The 21,756-nt window shown below is 43.5% G+C and overlaps 1 protein-coding gene across 1 annotated transcript; it reads left to right on the top strand.

Moving 5' to 3' along the window:
- The first annotated feature begins 13,832 nt into the window (after positions 1 to 13,832).
- Positions 13,833 to 21,530, top strand: Defb115 (defensin beta 115). Its single transcript, XM_048445643.3, has 3 exons — positions 13,833 to 13,943; positions 15,589 to 15,753; positions 21,430 to 21,530. Exons 1-3 carry the CDS (start codon positions 13,850 to 13,852, stop codon positions 21,528 to 21,530), a joined length of 360 nt encoding a protein of 119 aa, XP_048301600.3. The 5' UTR covers positions 13,833 to 13,849.
- The last annotated feature ends 226 nt before the right edge of the window (positions 21,531 to 21,756 follow it).

Genomic DNA, 21,756 nt, shown 5'->3' with positions numbered 1-21,756 from the left:
CTCTGCCCTAAAAGCCATTGAGAGAGACAGACAAGAAGGCACAAAACCTATTAAAATTGTGATGTACACCCTCAAAACGATACAGGGGAAGCTAGGCGTGGTGGTACATGCTTGAAAGGTGGTGGTGGTGGGGGGGGAGAGGTCACATTTGGAACTGTTATGTAAACCGAGACTCTTTTTGTTTGGTTGTTTTTTTTTTAAAAGATTTGTTTATTCATTATCTACCCAGTAGATACCTGCCTGTACACCTGCAAGGCAGAAGAGGGCATTATATCTCATCATAGACAGCTATGATGCCACCATGTGGTTGGTGAGAATTGAACTCAGAAGAGCAGCCAGTGCTCTTAACCTCTGAACCATCTCCCCAGCCCCTTGGTTTGGCTTTTTAAAGACAGAGTTTCTCTGTATAGTCCTGGCTGTTTTGGAACTCACTCTGTAGACCAGGCTGGCCTTGAACTCAGAGATCCACCTCTCAATTGCTGGGATCAAAGGTATGAGCCACCTAGACTCTTAAGGAGGGTGGAAGTGAGCATGAAAGGTTCTCAGGAGGCCAGGATTGCTCTGGAAAAGAAGCAATGATGCTTGGTCTGTGTGGAAGAAGCTACTGGGCACACGTAAGAGGTTTCAGGCATGGCGACGGGTCTGAGGAACGCTGTACTAAGTCTGGAGTTCATAAGGCAGCAGAGAGCATGAGGTAGCGGTGTCAGACCCATAGGCCTTTTACAGATTAACTGTTCTTAGTTTGTTCAGAACACAAGGAACAGTCTCTGGCCTCAGTCTGCTCTAGGTTAGTCAGTTCTGGGAGCCTCGGTGGCGGACAGGGGAGAGCGGGATTCCACAGATGTGCTCAAAGCTCCTTGAGGGCAGCCTCTTAGTAAAAAGGTGGTTTGGATGCAGGGTCAGAGAAACAACACATGGAGAGATCAAAAAGAACTGCTGGCTTCTGAACCGTGAAAGCGGATGGAGACACACGCTATTCACAGAACAAAGAACAGCCGAAGAGACAAAATGGTAGGCCAAAAGTGGGCCAAGTATTTGCTTTGGGGACCAGGATAGGGTAAACCTAAGGGGTCAAGAAGGCAGTAGGGTCTCCGAAGAGAGGTTTCAGCTGAAGATATGAATGTCAGAGTCAATGCAGATTGCTAATTGGAGTCATATGAGAGAAAGAGTTCCTGCTGAGTTTCCGTGTCAAGAGAACAGAGAGAGGCTGGGTCTGTAACTCACTTAGCTGAGAGCTGTCAATCAGTCCCCACTACTGCTCACAACTGGGCACGGTGCTGAACATTTGCAATCCTGGCGTTTTGGAGGCGGAGACAGGAGGATTGGGAATTCATCCTTGGCTAGGCATTGATTTAGTGAAATTTTATAAATCCTTGAAAACACAGTTTTAAAAGAATATTTGAGTGGGAGATTGCTAATGGCGTCAGGAAATTGGTGAGGAGGTGCACATTTTCATACAAATGATAAGGAAACTGAGGGAGAGCAAAGAGAAAAAAAATTTCAAAACATCCCATGCTTTTGACTATGAGGTCACAGTCAGACATGAGTATGGTTACTAATCATTTACCTCACTTGATACATCAATATATGATTCAGATATTAGAGCACAGGTGGAGCCATTTATAGATGTGAAAAGCACCAAAATCTAGACGTTCTGACCGTGCACATTTACCATATGTACTAGAGCATTCATGAAATTGGTAATAGTGATATTCTGAAGGGAGAGACTGAACTAGAGGTTTTGGCCTGAAAAGCATGTTTGTTTGTTTGTTGTTTGTTTGTTTCCCTTATGTTATCATATTGTTTTTTGAGGCATAAATCAATGGCAGTATTAGTATTTGATAAAACATTTATTTCAAAAGTATCATTATTAAAAAGAGGGGATATGTACTCTTGGTGAAGACATAGTTCCTTGGCTTCAGAAAGAAGGGCTAGGAGATGGTCCAAAGGCTCCTGAGATGAACATTTACAGTGATAAAATGAATTCTGTCTTTTTACTTATTCTCTCTTTAAGGCTTCAGTTAGAGTCAAACAGTCTTCAAAGTTCTGAGCCCCTGCTGTGGTCCTTGGGGTATCTGTGTAAACTACAAAACAAATCACAACAGAGTCTGCATTCTGGCCTAGGACAAGGGATAATGCCTTGTGTATGAGAAGATGAGAAATGGTTTGCAAAGAGAAAGGGATATGTAGGGTGACTGAGCACCCCAGAAAACACACAGCTTACCAAACGGGAAATATCGTGAGTGTGTGTGATGAAGCAGTAACCAGGCAACTTGAAGAAGTAAAAGGAATTACCCACATTGATGTACTGGACAAATACTGAGGGTACAGGGCTTGTGTGTTGGAAGTCTACAAGTTTAGGGGAGATAATTAGTACCAGTGTGGCTGCAGTGAGCTGAGCAAGAGCCACACTAGAAATAAGAAGGTCTTAGGGCCAGATTGTAAAAAGCCAGTTGGATATTGCTGTGCTTTCATAATGTACATGATTGATCAATGCAAGCAGCTCACACGCTTGGCCATCTTGACTAGAGATGATGGAGGTAAGACTAGGAAAGGGACGCAGCGGGAAGATGGGCATGACATAAGGGAGAGACAGGGTAAAGACCTGAGTCAGAATGCCCCTGAGTGGAGCTGGTGAGAGCGGCTGAATTCTGGGTGGAATGTGCAGGTACCTGTAACTGACTTCCTGAAAGATGTGAGTGACCCAGAAACAGAAATATTAAAGATAATTCCAAGAATTTAGGTGAATCAATGAAATGATGTTAACTGTAAGGACTCTACACGGCAGTGGATTTCCCTTTAGAAGAGCAATGGTTATTTTCCCAGAGCTTGGGTGTGTTATGTTCTCAGAATGCATGACCATTACCCTCAATAGCGCAAACTCCAAACATAGAGAATCTGAATGACACTTCAAAGCCTGAGGCAGCAGCCTCTGGGGGACAGCTTGGCTTGGGAAAAATGTGCTTCATTGACCATCAAATGTTCTATCACCTAAAATCACAGAAAGAAGCTTAGGGAGATTAAATTTCAGGACAGAACCTAAAAGGGCAAGCAAAAATAAAGGCTATAGATCCAACTTCAAGAACAAAAGGCTAGGCAGAGACAATGTATAGAAAACATTTTTAAAGATAATAAACTATATTTGAAATTTGACTCATCCTTATGCAACAAGATAAATGGAAATCAAATTCCAACAGCCAACATCAAATTAAATAGAGAGAAACTCAAAGCAATTTCACTAGAAAAAGGAACAATACAAGGTTGCCTACTCTCTCCATATCTATTCAATGTAGTACTCAAAGTTCTAGCTAGAGCAATAAGACAACAAGAGGAGATAAGGGGATAGAAATTGGAAAGAAGTCAAACTATTGCTATTCACAGATGATATGATAGTATACATAAGTAACCCCCAAAATTATGCCTGGGAACTCCTACAGCTGATAAACACCTTCAGTAATGTAGTGGATACAGGATCAACTAAAAAGCAGTAGCTCTCCTATATACAAATGGTAAATGGGACAAGAAAGAAATCAGAGAAACATCACCCTTTATAAGAGCCACAATATAAAATATCTTGGGGTAACTCTAACCAAACAAATGAAAGACAATAACTTTAAGTTTCTAAAGAAAGAAATTGAAGAAGATATCAGAAAAGGGAAAGATCTCCCATGCTCATGGACAGTAGGATCAACATAATAAAAATGGCAATCTTACCAAAAGCAATCTACAGATTCAATACAATCCCCATCAATATCCCAACACAATTCTTCACAGACCTTACAATACTCAACTTCATATGGAAAAACAAAAAACCCAGAATAGCTAAAACAATACTGTACAATAAAGGAACTTCTGGAGGCATCACCACCTCTGACTTCAAACTCTGCTATAGAGCTCTAGTAATAAAAACAGCTTGGTATTGGTGTAAAAACAGACATGTGGACCAATGGAATCGAATCGAAGATCCTGACACTAATGCACACAACTATAACACCTGATTTTTGACAAAGAAGCCAAAACGGCACAATGGAAAAAGGAAAACATCTTCAACAAATGGTACTGGAGTAACTGGATGTCAACATGTAGAAGATTGCCAATAGATTCACATCTATCGCCATGCACAAAACTCAATCTGAGTGGATCAAGTACCTCAACATAAATCCAGTTGCATTGAACCTGATAGAAGAGGAAGTGGGAAGTATCCTTGAGCGCACTGGCACAGGAGACCACTTCCTAAATAGAACCCCAGTAGCACAGACACTGAGAGCAACAATCAATAATTGGAACCTCCTGAAACAGAAAAGCTTCTGTAAAGCAAAGGACACGGTCAACAAGACAAATGACAGCCTACAGAATGGGAAAAGATCTTTAACCCCACATCAGACAGAGAGCTGATCTCCAAAATATATAAAGAACTCAAGAAACTAGACATCAAAATACTAAATAATCCAATTTAAAAATGGGGCACAGACCTAAACAGACAACTCTCAACAGAAGAATCTAAAATGGCTGAAAAACACTTAAGGAATGCTCAACAGCCTTAGTTATCAGGGAAATGCAAAACAGAATGACTCTGAGATACCGTCTTACACCTGTAAGAATGGCTAACATCAAAAACACTGAAGACAGCTTATGCTGGAGAGTATGTGGATAGGGGAACACTCCTCCATTGCTGGTAGGAGTGCAAACTTGTACAGCCACTTTGGAAATGAGTGTGGTGGTTTCTCAGAAAATTGGGAACCAATCTACCTCAAGACCCAGTGATACCACTTTTGGGTATCTACCCAAAAAGTGCTCAATCATACCACAAGGACACTTGTTCAACAATGTTCATAGCAGCATTATTTGTAATAGCCAGAACCTGAAAACAGCCTAGATATCCTTCAACTGAAGAATGGATAAAGAAAACGTGGTACATTTATACAATGGAGTATTACTTAGCTGTAAAAAACAATGACATCAAATATTCTAATATAATCTGTCATTTTCAAATGTGAAGTGATCATACATTAAGCACATAGGAAATATTTTTATGTTGAATGATATAGCTATTTAAGAAAGCTTATATTTACTACTGTGTATTTAAAACATAAGTTTGCCATGGAACAATAATTTGGACAAATAATTTACACTGCATTTATTTAGTGAAATGTTATAGTATCATTAAGAACATTTTCAAAAAACATTTGGTAAAGGAAAATAGTAATGACATCATAGGAAGTCTGTAAGTGGGCTTCACATCTGTTGAAATGATAACAAAATCAAAGGAGAATAATGGGAAAGATGTTTACTTTTGCTTCCAACGGTTTCAGGTGTTTCTGTATTTTTGATCATGATTTCATAGTCAGAATCAAGCATAGACATGAGGCCTTTGGCTCGCTTGCTACATCCACAGTAAGATGAAATAGCGCAGATCAAGCCATTTCATTCATGGGGGTGAAAAAAAATCATCTTTGTAAGCAAATGGCTACACCTCCAGATTAATGAGTCTGTTTCCTTCGTCCGTGGAAGCTCTTAAAAAAACTGATAGGCAGGAGTTCAGAAATCTAGTGGAATGTATATTTCGACACCCAACCAGAGCCCCTGAATTCACACCCTAGGAGACAGCATTGCACTTAGCAGGTTATAGATCTTAATAGAAAACACACAGGTAAGTGGCTGGGAAGCTAACATACAGCTGGGGGTGACAAAAAGAAGCCTTTGAGGGGTCTCTCTCTCTACCTCTCTGTCTCTGTCTCCATCCCCTCCTTCTTTATCCTCCCCGCTTCCTGCTCTCTAAAGATAAAAGTACACATTAGTTAGAAAGTTTCCCCTGGAGAATTGCTGGTGTTAAAGAGCTGTGATCCAGCTGTAGTGAAGCAATTAAACAAAGGGAAGAAATCCCACTTCCTCCAAAGTTTATGGATCAATTAAATATAGTGAAGCAGGCTCTGTATCAATAGGAAGTCTTATCTGGTGGCACATGCCTGCCATCCCAAGGCTAGGGAGGCTGGCACAGAGAGACTGCAAGCTGGAAGTCAGCTTTGCTAACATTCGAGATCTTGTCTCTTACAAAGCCCCTAAGGCGCATTGCTCGTCCATTTGCAGAACAAGCCGCATGGTTCATTTACAGATGAATTTTTAAGAGGCTACAAGGGACAAGCATGAAATAGATTCACGCATACTAGAGCATTCAGGAAATTAGTGGCACTGATTGATCCCGAAGGGGAAGACTGAAGTGGGGTTTCTAGGTTGGAGAGTTTCGTTAGCTTAGACTAATTATGTTGATATTTTATGTATAAACCAGTGGCAAACATTTCTTAATGAAAACCAAAAGTACCAGCGTTTTTTGTTTTTTGTTTTTGTTTTTGTTTTTTTAAAGCAGGAGAAGTGCTTCACATTGACCTGAAATCAGAAGCTCCTCATCAGCCACAGGTTCCCCCACCACATCTTTGTCCTTTTATGGATCACAAACTTAATGTGTCTTGCACAAGACAGCTCTGCAGGATATACAGGCCAGGCTTGTGTACTGCATCTAAGACCATGAAGTGAGCATCTCCCCCTGATGGTGGTCTCAGGACTAAGAGTTTAGAAGGGAGAGATGGTTCCCACTTGTAGGACACAGCCACGGAACAGCTGCAGAAGTGGAGGAAGGTCAAGCTGGCAGGGAATGGCTGTACAGAAAGATCTCCAGGCAGCTGAGACCGTGGAGCAGATTCTTGCCTTCTGGAGACTCATCTCGGAGGACTCCCAGATGTTTGGATGCTCATGATAGAAGAATCTCAGAGAGTAGGGACAAGGGCTGCCAGAAGAAGAAAAGACCCTTTCTCCTGCTCTTCCCCGATCCAAGGTTCTCCCTGCATGATGCTCCCCACCCCCAAGGAACCAGGACAGGGGCTGTAGGCTGTGTAACTACTCACCCTGACTCCATCACCCTCATTTAATAAGGTCCATTACCTTTAGTCACCCGAGTTAGCAACCCACAGAGAATGAAGACCAGCGTTGGGAAAATCATGGCTCCTGAGAGAGAACGCTCTATGTCCTGAGGAGCCCAGAACGCTTTATCCAGCAAGGGATCTAGGCTGTCACCTTTATGGGCATCATGGGTGATGAACCGGAGAAGGAAGAATGCCATGCCACCCCGGCTGTCAGACCATTCATTTGCATGACACACTCGTGCCCGGCATGGAGATTATTAAAGGAAAATGAAGCCCGATGAGACAGGATATAATCCTGTGTGGCTTGATGGAAAGAACTCCCAAGAGGAAGTTTCCTGTAAACCTAGATGGGGTCAGTTTCATTTCTGTCCATGTGCAGCTTCCTGTACATATCCAACAAGAGTAGAAAGGCTCGTGAAGGTACCGCTGCGGCAGACCAGTGGGTCACGGTATGTAGGACACGGTGGGCTTTTTCTTTGGCTGTTAGCCCTAGTATGAACCCTGTGAAATAGGGAGATGCTTAAAAACCAAACAAGCAAGCAAACGAACAAAAACCTTTTATGTCCCAACTCCATGGATTATTAAATAGAAGGGATCAGGAACTGGAGTCAAAATAGAAAAGCAGGTTTTATTGAGAGTATCTTTTCTTCATTTCACATCCCCCATTGATTCAAAGAAATAACACTGAAACAGTACACTGGGAGAGAAGAAGTGGTTTTTATTTTATCTTTGTTTTCTTGAGACAGGGTCTCTTTACATGGCCCTGACTGACCTGGAACTTACTCTGTAGACCAGGCTGGCCTTGAACTCACAGAGATTTGCCTGCCTCTAACATGAAAGACCTGCACCACCGTGTCTGGTTCTTTTTTGTTTGTTCGTTTATTTTGTTTTGTTTTGTGAAGAAACATTTTTAAAAACTCAAATCCAAAATTTTACCTTAGGAAATTAGAAAAAGAAGAGAAAATTAAACCTACAATGAGTAGAAGAAATGAACTATCAAGAGACAGAGAGCAGATTCCACAATGCTGACACTCATAAAGATGAGCCACTAAGACCAAAGGCAGCTCCCTGGAAGATACAATGAATGAACTTCTACGAACTGGAAGGGAGATTGTAGTTACCAACCCATGTCAATAAGAAGACAGTAACTGCATGTGATAATACACCTCCAATTTTTATTAATATATGAAATAAACCAAGTCCTTGAAAGACAAACAACCTGACAGTGAACTAGGTCCCCAAACAATCCTGAACCTGACTCAAAAGTAGATTAACAGTTTCCAATCTTCCATGAAAGTCATAAGCAAGTCCAGATAGCTTTAGTCAAGCAGTCAAGCCTCTGATCTAAATAGGCAGTTTTCCAAAGAAGATACATGAATGTTTGATAAAGGTAAAGGGATGTTCAGCTTACTAGCAATGGAATGAATGTAAAATAGAACTGTAAGATGCATCACCAGGAGAAAGTGGCTTACTAAGAAGACAGGTCACTGCAGGGGCTGGAGAGATGACTCAGTGGTTAAGAACACTCACCGGCTGATCTTCTAGAGGACCCAGGTTCGATTCCCAGCAAAGATATGCAAAACAACTAGAATAAAGTCAACAAAATAATGTCAAAATGTCCTTATTTGTCAATTATAAACTTAAATGTAAATAGACTAAATTCTCCAATTAAAAAAATAAAAACAGATCAGACAAAAGAATAAAGAAACACAATCCAACCACAAGCTGCCTTCCAGAAACTCACCTCACCAATATACGTGTGTCCAAATGAGCAGAAAGTCAGAAGATGGTACTCTAAGCAAATGAAAACTTAAAGTCAGCAGGAGTAGCTATACTTATATCTAATAAAAAGAATTCTGGGACACACACACACACACACACACACACACACACACCGTCAGAAGAAACAAGGCCAGCAGGTAATGACTGAAGGAACAATTCAACAAATGATACAATTCTTACAATTATCTGTGTACCTAATGAAGGACATTCAGTTCTATAAAACAGACCCAAAGGTAAAGAAAGATAAGTTTCAGTGCAATAACAGTGAGAGATTTCAACACTCCACTCTCACTAGTGGGCACAGTAAGCAGAGACCAATGTAGAGGCTGGAGAAGTGAGGTGTGTTGGAGACCAGATGGACAGAATGGTCATCGCAGAACTACCCATTGTGCACAGACATGGAACTTCTAGAATATGCCACACTTTAAGCTACAAAACAAATATTCAAAAATTAAAAATTAAAAGATAGTCTATATATTTTCTTACCACAATGAGATAAAACTAGAAGTCAATAATGTCATGAGGGGAGTATAATTTTTTTTTAAGAAAAAGTGTTTCACTCTGTAACCCTGACTGACATGGAACTCACTATGTAGACAAGCCTGGCTTCAAACTCACAGAAATCAGCCTGCCTCTGCCTCCTGAGCTAAGATTAAAGATGGAACACACCTTTGAATGAACTTAAAGGAAAACTAAAGACTACGAGGAATTGTTTTCTGATGTGGGATGTCCTTCTGAATGTGTGTTGCTTTATTGGTTAGTAAATAAAACTGTTTTGGCCAATGACTTAGCAGAGTAAAGCCAGGGGGGGAATCCAAACAGAGATATGTAGAGAGAGTAGGTGGAGTCAAGGAGATGCCATGTAGCTGCCAAAGGAGAAAAATGTAGCTGCCGGAAACTTCCTGGTAAACCACAGCCTTGTGGTGATACACAGATGAATAGAAATGGGTTAATTTAAGACATAAGAGATAGGTAGAAATAAACCTAAGCTATTGGCCAAACAGTGTTGTAATTAATATAGTTTCTGTATGATTATTCAGGTCTGGGTGGTTGGGAAATGAGTGAGCAGTCTCTGTTTATCCCCTCTTCCAAAAAGTTTGTCCTCAGGGTTAGGGAACATCTATTAGGGGTTGGTTATAACTTATATAGGGTTGGGGTTGAAAATTAAGTAGGCTGAGGGATCTCTTTAAGAAAAAGCATGGGGGATTGGATAGGAAAATAGGTAGATTAGTGAGTAATAGTGAGAATACTTGTGAGCTATTATTTATAGACAATTTATATTGGTATAGATTCTTGTATATTGATATAAATTCAAATTATATTTTCTATATTGAATATACTTCTATTTCTGTTTACAATATTTATGCACCTATAAAAAGTCATTTTGTCATGTTGTATGCATGCATGTTTCTACCTCTGCTTAAGACATTTTGTATATTGACACAATTTTAGGATATATTTATCATATTGCAACATACATTTCTACCTCTGATCAAGATACTTATACATCATTTATATTTTGAGGTCATTGTCCTCATTTGCTCCACATTGGTTTAAAGATTAATGTTTTAATATGAAGTTTTAGTCTTTAAGCTATATAGATATTAAGAATTATAAGTCAATAATCATCCATGTTTGCCATAAATATAGTTAGACTAATCAGGTTCTTTAGATATATAGAGATTATATTTCACATAGATAGGTAATCTTCAACCACTTCAAAGAACTGTAGAATATGGCATTTAGATAATTTAGGATTCTGTTGATGTGAAACATGATTACTCCTGGCAGCAACAATCTGTTCCCAAGAAAATGTTGGGCACCAACCGAAGACACTCCACTTGGAGCTTGTTTTCTTCTGGGCAAAACTGGTCTTTGGGCAAAGAACTACCCCCACCTCAACCACTGACAAAATGCATGGTGTCCAGACTGCACAAGCAGGATACAAGCAAAAAGATCTGTATCTTTGCCAAGACAGGGTAAGATGGTTTTTTAAATTTTTCCTGCCTCTGAAAATGGACTGTCAGTTACTCTAGGCCTTAACCAAAGTTGGTTGCCACAACATTACAAGTGATACTTTGGGTGATTGCTCAAGTAGCCAGTTGTCCCTGGCTACTTGTAAAAACTGCTTGATTACACTCCCTGTTTACTCAAGTAATACTATCTCCCTTCTCATGTCTTCAATGGGGTTGAAGACTAGATAGTTGTAGTTACTTTCCTCTTATGACTTTGCTAAGACATTTCTAATATAAGACTTAGACTCCTTGGGATAAAATAACTGTTAAAACATTTAGTATATGTTTCTTGCTTGATGTTGTTCATGCTGGTTATAATTCTAATTTTTATACTTGATATTTGTTCTTATTGTATATAGTTTTGTATTAGGCTTAAACTCTTTTATTTAGATAAGAGGGGGAGGTGTTGTGGGAACTCCTTCAACCAATAGCCTTTAAGATACTGGCCCACTTCAGGTGTGGTCTCATGTACTATATATGCAGATGTGAAGTGTGCTAGGCCCTCTTGGCTGCTGGATTCAGTTCCAGTTCCCAGTGCACACATAGGACTGCAGATTGCTACCCTTTCTGTTTATCCCCAATAAATAACCCTTTGTTATACTCCATTCTGGGCTAGTGTGGAAATCTTTCATACTGCAACAGTTTTCAAACTATGTATACAGTAAAGAGTTTATGTCTAATGACAAAAAGGGGGGCTCTGGAAATTAAACAATCAAAATCAGCTTATATAGACAATGGGCATAAGACAATGATAGACATTTAGTCAAGGAGATTATAAATGACAAATACTTGAAAGATGTCCAACATCATTAGCCAGTGAAGAAGTACAATTTGAGCCAGGTGGTGGTGGCACATGCCTTTAATCCCAGCACTTGGGAGGCAGCGGCAGGCAGATCTCTGTGAGTTTGAAGCCAGCCTGGTCTACAAGAGTTGGTTCTAGGACAGGCTTCAAAGCTACAGAGAAACCCTGTCTTGAAAAACAAAAAACAAACAAAAAAAAAAGAGTATAGTGTGAGACCAGGAAGACACAATATTCTAGAATGAAAACAGTGTGAAATGCAGCTGGGTGGATCGCTGCATTCGGGAGCTCAAGGCACAAGGATGGAGTTTGAGGCCAGCTGGGGTTACGCCATGAGTTGAAGGCCAGCCTGAGCTACTACAGCGTGATGCTGCCTCAAAAAGCAAAAAAGTGAGAATACTTCCATCCTAGAAAATACGACATAAATGTTTCATACTGTGGACTATCACTCAGCAATGAAAGGAACAAAGCCCAAATAAAAAAAAGTCAGAAGGCCACAGACTAAGATTCCACACACTCAGCATTCTCAAAATTTCAAAAGATGGAAACCCAGTCAGTTTCTAGAGATCATAGATAGTGAGGTGGAGGTTTGAGTGACCGGAAAGGATCTTAGTACCGCGTGTCCCCAAGAAAGTCAGCCGCCCTCCCTGAGCTCCAGTCTCCAGTTCCATAGAATGATCATTAGCAGTTTTTCCTCACAAACCTTGTTTGGCTTTCATCTTATGAGCTCTTTGCCAGGCCATCTACAGCCTGATGTTTCCCCAGCGATCGCCCCCTTTTGCCAACCTGAACGACGTTGTGTAAAATAGCACCAGATCTGGGCTCTGATTTGTCCTCCTGTGAGAATTAAATATGCTTTTCTTTGCCACCTACAAATGACGCTGCCAGCGACACCAGCACACACCAGGGGCATGTCATCCAGCCCAGATATGTTTCAGGTGGAGAAAATGAAGTCAGATTTGAAATATCACTTAGAAGTAACCCTGGCCCCATATCTCAGTCGGAACAAATCCCACAAGGCTGTGTAAGGTCTGATGCAAGTGGCCCTGCCATTTCTGGGATTTCAGCCTTGAGCTTTCCTGCCTTGGGGCTCGGCCCTCTCTGTTCTCTCTGCCTGGAAGACTCTATATTTAGGTGAGTCAAGTCCCCTGGACATTCAGGTTTCATTTAATGTCACTTCCTCATAGATTTCTTTCTCAACTACTCTGCCTAAAGTATCTACACATGCCACATCTCACACACACACACACACACACACACACACACACATTCACACCATGTCACACCACACACATATCACAGATACATGCACAGCATGCCATACGAACACCTCACACATACATTCATACCACATTACTATATTATTACACAACACACACACACATGTGCGCACACACACACACACACACACACACACACGAGCTGTCACCCAGCTTGTTTCTTCCTTGCTCACCCTTTGACTCTGCACATGATCTGCGGTATATGAATAAAGGTCATACATTGTTTGTTCTCCATCTTCTTCCTCCTGCTTTTTATTTATTTGAGTACAGGCTCTTACGTAGCCCAGGCTGGCCTTGAACTCACTCCACAATTGAGGATGACCTTGAACTTCTGATCCTCCTGCCTTCACCTACCTCCCCTGTCCTGGAATGGAGATGAAGGTTGGGCTCCTGCCAGGCCAGCTCTGCCAACTGAGCCCCATCTACACCCCACCTGCCTGCCCAGTCAATGCTTTCTAAAAGAAATCCTTTTATTTGTTTGACAATTTCAACACGTAAACAGGGTACCTTGATTCTACCCACCCCAGCACTCCTTTCCACACACACCCTGCACCCCAACATGACCTCGACCTCTCCCCTTCTATTGCTGTTTATTACTGCTGACCCTATGAGTCCAGTCGGTGCTGATGTTGGAATACTGCCCAAGTTTAACAGCATCAGCTCCGCACGTGCTAGACATAGAGATGACACTAGTCTGCCCCTGCAGGGCTCTCAGGCTCACAGCTGTCCTCGAGGCCACCAGTGTGTGGGACTGTGAGCTAGAAAAACTCAGCTCCACCTGTGGCAAACATGGGGCAGAACCAGGCAGGAGAGCGGCAGGGAAGACTTCTTGGGGGCCAGATCTGCACTGTCCACAAAGCAGCAGGCTCGCTGGCCCCTTGCCAGAGGGATTCCAGAGCTGACCCTGCACACTGCATGAGCTGCTTTCAGTGGTGACCTGCAGAAGGCAGTCCGGGTGGTGCAACTCTCTGCCAGCCTCGGATTTATTGCCCGTGACTAGGCCCTACCTCGGTCATTAAAACCAAAAGCAGTCGGAATTTTCCCAGCACGTTCAGCATGCTGCCGACTCGCTCCTCAGCCCTCTCAGGACACATTAAGCTCTGGTTTCTGACTTTAGCTGTCCTTGTGGTCCTGGCTCATACTTCCCCAGGTAACTAAGCGGTGGTGAGAAGGGGAAAGGGAGTACCACGCTACCCTTTGGGAAAGCAGGAGTTGCTGGGGTCTGCGGAGAGAGAGCCATACTGTGCCTGGTCTTTGGTATTGGATCTAGCTTGGCGGTAGAGTTGCTTGGGGAACGTGTGAGGCTCTGAGTTCACCTTCCAGAGCTGGGAGGAAGGAGGGGAGGGAGGAAGGAAAGAAAAAGGAGAAGAAGGGGTGCTAGGAGGGAGGAAAGAGAGAAGGGAAGGAACAGAGGAGAGAGGTAGAAGAGGTGAGAAGTAAGGCAGTAGAGAAAAGGGTATAAGGGAGGAGGTAACAGAGGAAGGTAGGAGGCAACAGGAAGCAGGAGAAGAGACGGGGAGGGTGGAGGGTGCCAAGGAGGCCCGGATGTGCTTTCCTGTGGGCTGCCTGTGGCCACAGTGATGCTTCTTTTTAGGGATGCTGGGGAATGCAAGCACAGAAAAACCAAGTGCCTCGAGGTAGCGCCCTCCCCACCCCCTACAGCGCACCTTAGTGCCTCTGTACCCAGTATCCCCTGTCTGAACCCAGTCTCTCACTTCAGTCTCCTCCACTGGTACCATGCCTTACAGTAGGTAGTATATTTACTGCACCTCTCTCTTGAAGCAAGCAGAGGAGGCATCTTGTTCTTAGAATACGTCGTGGGAAATGTGTGGGTGGACATTGGTGCATCGTGGGCTAAAGACATGAAGCTGTCGTTAGTGTAGGAGAGTCTGGATTTCAGACTGAACGTGCATAGCAGCCATCGATCATCAGATGTCTTCCTTAGTCACGCTCCACGCAATAAGAGGATGATCATTAATTATTATTTGGGATAGTGTCTCACTGTATGGCCCTGATTGTCCTGGAATTCACTTTCATTGAAACTCAGAGATCCACCTGTCGCTGCCCTCCACGTTCTGAGACTTAAAGACGTGCCCACCATGCCTGGTACCACCTTAGTTTTTGAGACAGCACCCTCTCTAAACCTGGAACTCGCAGATTGGCTAGATTGGCTGGCCGGTAACCCCAGAGATCTACCTGGTCCCACTGCCCCAGTGATGGGGTTACAGATGTGTGCTGCTGTGCCCAACTTTTATGTGGGAACTGACAGCCCAGACTGACATTCTCATACTTAGGTAGCAAGTACTTCGCCCCCTGAGCCAGATCCCCACCCCAGCTTCATCACTTGCTGTTGGGTCAACCTTGCAAGGTGAAGGTCTTTGCCAATCATTTGTTGTTGCTCTAGAGAAAGGGGGAAGAAGAAAAAAATCTATTCTTGGTTGGCACTGATTGCAAACCGGGCTAAATTCCAGAGAGAACAATTGAGACAGAGGAGGGAGCTGCGGCTATGAGGCATTTCAGAGAGCGTCAGTGCAGGGGCTCATGGGATGCTGATGTGGAAAGGGAAGTTGAGATGAACTTGATTTTCCGGTTTGAGTGTCCTGATGAGAGAGGACACCAGCTTACCTCCCAGGAGAGAACTTTGGGGGAAGACAAGGAGAGAGAATTTGTAATTTACATTGGGGTCTCAATACCCCCCCGGAACCCACCGTTCTCACGGGCCTGCCGACATCCTCAGGATATACGGGTGTGTCCTCCTCACATAGTTCAGAATTCCTCTCTGCTCTCTTTGACAGACGGATGGCTGAAAAAGTGCTTTTATGGAAGGGGCAAATGCAGACATGAATGCAGGTCAAGTGAGACGAGGAAAGAGAGATGTGGGGACTTCACTGTTTGCTGTGTCCAAATATCAAAGTCGAAACTATTTCAATTGCCCCCAGCCAAAGAATGGGCAAAGAACGGTACAAAGAATGGTACATATCATGTCAGACTCCCAGCTTGAGGGCAGGCTAAGCCTCCTTACCAATTGTGGCTTCCACTCATCTCTGAAATGGAAGTACATTGGGATTGTTCGGGTGGGCCCTGATGCTGTCTGATTAGTGTTCTCATGAGAGGAGGTTCAGACCTAATTGTTTGCAAATCATTATGACACACAGGACAGTTTTGCTAAGACCCAGGAAGACCCTGGTCATCGGCCAGCCAAGGAGAGATGCCAAAGAGATCCAGCTCTACTGATATTCACACTTTGGACTTTGTCCTCAGAATTGTGAGAAAATAAAACTTTTGTTGTTCAAGTCACCCAGTTGGTGGTACTTTTTAATGATCAATCAAACGAATGCAAACACACTATGACAGTCATGTCCTAAATGTTGCCCTGAAGTCCAAATCTGAAAGTTTTAATTTTGCTTTTAAAAATTTCAAAGTGGGGCTGGGGAGATGGCTCGGTTGGTGAAGTGCTTGGTGTATACGCCTGAGGGCCTGCATTTGACCCTCAGTGCTCACTTAGGAAAGCTGGGTGCTTTCAGTCCTGGTGTTGGGGAGCAGGATGGGAGACTCACTGACTGGCCAGCCTTTCCCATGTGTTGAGTTCCAGACTCGTGGAGGACTTTGACTCCAAAAGGAATTAGAAGGTGGCTTGTACCAGGCTTTTCATTTTGAGCCATCAGCCAGCTCCCAAATCATAACATGGAGACTTCTTACAAGTTATGACTGCTTGGCCTGGTGCAGGCTCCATTCTGGATAGTTCTTTCACCTTAAATTATCCTGTTTCTCTTTATCTTTGCCTTGGGCTTCTTACTGTTTCTTTCTTCTGTGGATCTTATTTCTACTGTCTCTATGGCTGTCTGTCTGTCTGGTAGCCTCCGGCTTTTGGCCCCAGGCATGCATGTCTCCCTCATTCTCCTTCTCCTCCCTCCCTCTCCTCCTCCTCTTCTCCTTCTCCTCTTATCAATTCTCCTCCTCCTCCTCCTCCTCTCTCTCAAGCCTAGATCCCTCCTCTTATTTATTTTCTCAACCTGCCAACCCTGTCAATCCCTCCCCTGCCTAGCTATTGACCATTCAGCCTTTTATTAGACCAATCAGGTGCCTTAGGCAGGCAAGGGGAAGCAAATGCACCACATCTTTTCATAATTAAGCAAATGCCGCAGAAACAAATGAAACACACCTTTACATTGTTAAAGTACTTTCCACAGCAGTGGCTGGCACCTAATCAACAGCACTGCTCTGATCTGGTTTGCCTTCTGCTGCTACAGTATTGTCAGCACCACCACTAAGAGCAACTTGTGGGGAAAGATTGTCTTTGGTTTGCAGATTCCAGAACACTGTTACGAGAAGCAGGACTCGAGGCGAAGAAACCCTGGATGGATGATGCTTGCTTCCAGGCTCACTTTTAGATCCCTGGGTCTTGAGTTTAACTGTGTCAGCACCCATCCCTAAATCTGAACACTACACCCCAGAAAACCACCTTACAGTTTCATTTACAAACAGAAAAGAAAGGGGAAATAAGCCAGACCCGGGAGATGGCTCCGTGGGTACAGCACTTGCCATTTAAGCATGAAGACCTGAGTTCAGATCCCCTATATTCATATAAAAGCTGGGTATGGCGGCACATGTCTGTCACCCAGCATCGGGAAGATGGAGATAGGTGGCTCCCTGGGGCTGGCTGGTCAGCCTAACTGAAACAGCAAGCTCACGGTTCAGTGAGAGGCCTAGTCTCTAAACTAAGGTGGGGGATGAGGGAAGGGTGAGGGGTTACTTATGGGAGCATGAACCACTCAAAGGCAGCTGCATCACCAGACGCCCACCCAAATGGGCGAAAGTTCACAAAACCTGGAACTCTGGAGCTCTCTGTGTTGCCAGTTAGGGCTCTTGGGTCAGGTTCCTTTTCTCCACTGATTGAAGAATGAAAAAGTAGGAAATAAATAATTGTCCTGGAGAGGTAACAAGTCTAAAAGCAGGAGTGTACACACATACACACACACACACACACACACACACACACACCTCACAAGTGAGGAGGGGATACAGCAGCTGAGCTCTGTTTCTTTGTGGCGGGCTGGGGGTTGGAAGTGTTTCTGGTGGCCTGAGATTGTCCTCCTCCCCTCATTTTGGATCAGTTAATTTGAACAAAGGAGAAGATGGTTGGTCCATACTCCTGTCCAGGGCCTGCCTGGGACATGTCTGGGCAGGTCAGCTGCAAGGGTGCCCACCATATTAGGGGAAGTGTCAAGGAACTCTGCCAATATTTGTCCTGGGTGAAGAAGAAGCAGGAAGTGTGCCATATTGTTTATGGATGGTGTCTTTTCCTATCTGCCTGCCTACCAGGGTACTATCTGGCCCTCATATTCTCTCATTTACTTAACTCACAGGAAAATTGACAAGTCAGAGTGTCTCTTCAACCTCTTTACTGCTTATGTAACCTTGTGGGGGTGTCTTGTGAATCTGGTACATTTCAGGGACTTCCTGAGACTTTTGAGTTGTTCACTACCTGAGTCTTAAGCCTTCTTTTTAAACTTTTCAAGGGGCTTCCTTCAAGGATGTTTCACCTTGGCAAAACTGCCACGAAAGTAGGTATAATGCAAAACATATGTCCTGACACTTCATTTGGCAATTCCAGGGTGTAGGTGGAGATGTTACCGGAAGCACAGATTCATGAGAAAGACTTAGTTACTTGGTCAACGAGAAGACGCAAGAAGTGGAAACTAACTATCTTACCTCTTTCTTGGTCAGTTTGCCTCATCTGCATTCACCCTCCCACCAACACTTCATGGGCAGCTACGGTGAATCTAATTCCCCACAGTGTAAGACCTCCCTAGATGCTCCACAGACCTTCTGCAGCTCCCATTCCAGCGGATGAGCACAGTGCAGGTGTCCACCCGGCCTCCTCGAAAGAGTGGCATAGCTGGAAGGTGGAGGAGTGAAGGTCATATCTACGATGGTCAGACATAACCCATGGGTGAATGGCCAAAGCCTTGGGAAACAATAGGGCTGGGGAATCTGGAGACACACAAAATCCATTTAACTTGGTTCAGTTAAGTGACCAGCGTGATAAAGCACAGTGTAGTAAGGAGCATAGTTGACAGATGGACTCTGACTCAGTGACATAGCCAACTCAGTATGGTACATCCTTTAAGTTTTGTACCCATGAAAGTTCTGTCTTTTGAATGTGCCTACAATATATCTAAAGCCAACATGTTTTCATCATCCAAAAAAAAAGTAGATATGAAGTTTTGGTGATTTGAATAAATTAAAATTGAAAAAAAAGAAAGAGAATCATTAGTCACTACCATTCTGAGGCCACTCCTTCATAATCACCTCTTAGTTCAGTGAACCACAGTCCAAAGCTCCCTCGTGCCCTACACACACTCAGCTTAAAATGATGACAGAAGACAAAACAGCAAGAGTTCTATTTAAAGGGGGGAGGAAGCAAAGACACAGAGCTTCAGAAACCCCAGTGGGTGGGTGTGGTGAGGCCTTCTCCGTGAAGATGGACAAGACCATGCAGAAAGCATGGTTTGCCAGGGAAAATCCCGTGTCTTCTCTATTTCCTATGGTCACAGTATGAAGTTCCACTTTGGGTTCCTCTTTCCTACATCAGAGCTTGGGGAGCAAATCTCCCGCCAAGAGGACACAGCCGTGAAAGCCCCCTGACTGACATTTTGAAAGGCAGTGACATTCGAAGCTGCCCATCCTACCAGGTGAGAATAGAGTGGGCTCATTCAGAAAAACTCCCTCCTATCTCTTGGTTTGCCTAACTCTTCAAAACGAATTTCTGTGATGACTCCGGGTTTCTGAGAAGTTAGTCCCCACTTCTACAAAGCTTTTGAACAGCTTCGTGAAAGGGAACGCCAGAGGTTCACATGGCTATTAGTGTCCCTGGGAGATATGCCCACAACACGATTGGAATGATGTCACTAATCAAGGGCTTCCTCATTAGCTGAGAAGTTTGAGGCTGAATGGTGAGTTCACCTAATTATTCAAATGAAAATTTCATTATTAAATTGAGACGAGTTTGGAAGTGGGAGCTACCGTCATTGTGATGGCTGTGGCATGACTTGGTGTGAGCCGCCAAGAGAGTGGCTTCTGTGTCCCTGGACAGAGAAACAGGACCAGTATGGACCGCGGATGAGGAAAGGCCATGTGTGGCTCTGGAAATCACTTGGGAGCATTCTGTGTCTGAGATGGAAGAGAAACCTAAGAAGATACAGTGAAATGCAGTCCGATGTCTGGCTTTGGAGCATGGACACCCACTCTGGGTTGAATATGTGAACCTAGGATCGGAATGGGACTCTGGCTGTGCAGTCAATGACTATGAGATACAGAGCTGCCCAAGACTTCCTAGCTCCTGAGCTGTAATGGAAGGGATGAACCTGCAGACTCTGTCATTTTCTTTGTCTAAGATGGAAGAAATTAGAGCAGTGGGGTGCTGAGTTTTAAATGGAGAACTCTATAACCACATTTTTGTCCCTAAATACTGCACAGGAACACATCTCACCTATTGTGCTGAATCCAGGATCAATAGCTTCCAAATATTAAATATTTTTCTCTACTTTTAAATTCTTTATTATGTGCCCAAATTTCTTTGTTCTGCCTTGAAACCTGGCTTCTGCCAAGTGCTACCTTTTGGTGTGACAAATGATCTTAATATCATTTCAAGGACCAAAATATCCTTTTCTTTTCCCACTAGGCTCCTAAGCCCTTTTATGTATCCTAAGATGAAGGTCAACCAAGTAGCGTAGAGTGGCACACACCTGTAATCCCAGCATTTGGTTGACTGAGGCAGGGACATTGAGAAGTTGGGGCCAGTCTGGACTAGACTGTCATTAAAAAAAAAGAAAGAAGAGAAAATCGAAGGGATGGTTTGAATAGGAACGACCCCCATAGGATCATATATTTGAATGCTTGGTTAGGGAGTTGACACCATTAGGTGGAGTCTTGTTTGAGGAAGTATCACTGGGGAAAGGTTTGGAGGTTTTAAAAGCTCTGCCAAGTCCAGTGTTACTCTCTCTTCCTACTCCTTGCAGATCCAGATGTAAAACTCTCAGCTACCTCTCCAGCACTATGTCTGCCTGCATGTGCCATGCTTCCCAGCACGGTTACAAGGACTAAACCTCTGAACTGCAAGCTAGCCCCAATTAAATGTTTTTGCTTATAAGAGCTGCTGTGGTCATGCATCTTGCCACAGCAATGGAAGCCCCAACAAAGACAGAGGAAAGATAGGAAGATTTAAAAAGCTTGTGCTCGTTGGTCATCTAGTGGTTTCTTTTGACCCACAGATGTAGCGAGGGAGCCAGCAGATCCGTTGCATCTGGCACAAGTCTTAGAGTAACAGTACTTAGGCTTTAAAGCAACCTCTTGCTTAAAGTCAGTGATAGCCCTGGCCAGTGACGGCCATGAACATTGAGAGACACGCATGAGAAGGAGTGTGTGTTTTTTACGGGAGAGCATTACAGATCATGGGAGAAATTACAACAGGAAGGGATGATGCTTGATTCAAACTTGAGAGTAGCTTGAAGCATTTGCAGTGGGCAAACCGGACTCCTTCACAGAGTTAGGGACTGGAAATTTACGTAGGAAATTTGAGGCAGCATTTTCTGTTCTTTGGGCAGGTTAAGTATTGGATCTCGTATTTCTCACAGGAATTTCTGCATACGCCATGGTAAAGTTCACATGGGATCCAAGGCCTCTTGCTGATGCGGAATCCGAACAGGCCACCTGGGGAAAACATAGCCATGTTTAGTTTCTGCGCAGTGGCGATGCTAGAGGTAGAAATCGTTACTGGAATGAAACAGTCCCTTCAAGCTCAGGCCCCAGAATCAAAACATCTGGAGTCAGACCTGAGCTCTGTCCTTTTCTAGCTCCATGCTTACATGGCTTCCTTCAAGCCTCTTGTCCTCAACTGTGTCATCTTTACAACGGAAGAACCAACAGGACCAAGTCCCTAAGAGTTTTGTGATGATAAAATT

The sequence above is a fragment of the Myodes glareolus genome, chromosome 10, assembly GCF_982192425.1.
Source record: "Myodes glareolus chromosome 10, mMyoGla1.1, whole genome shotgun sequence".
In the NCBI taxonomy this organism is placed as follows: domain Eukaryota; kingdom Metazoa; phylum Chordata; class Mammalia; order Rodentia; family Cricetidae; genus Myodes; species Myodes glareolus.
Note: the sequence above shows the minus strand (reverse complement) of the source record. Positions and strands in the feature narration are given on the sequence as shown.

Bases quoted from the DNA above. Each gene is read 5' to 3' on its own strand.
- Defb115 (XM_048445643.3), top strand. From the start codon at position 13,850: ATGCTGCCGACTCGCTCCTCAGCCCTCTCAGGACACATTAAGCTCTGG. The intron at 13,944-15,588 runs GTAACTAAGCGG...TCTCTTTGACAG, and splicing joins CCTGGCTCATACTTCCCCAG to ACGGATGGCTGAAAAAGTGC. The intron at 15,754-21,429 runs GTACAAAGAATG...TATTTCTCACAG, and splicing joins CAAAGAATGGGCAAAGAACG to GAATTTCTGCATACGCCATG.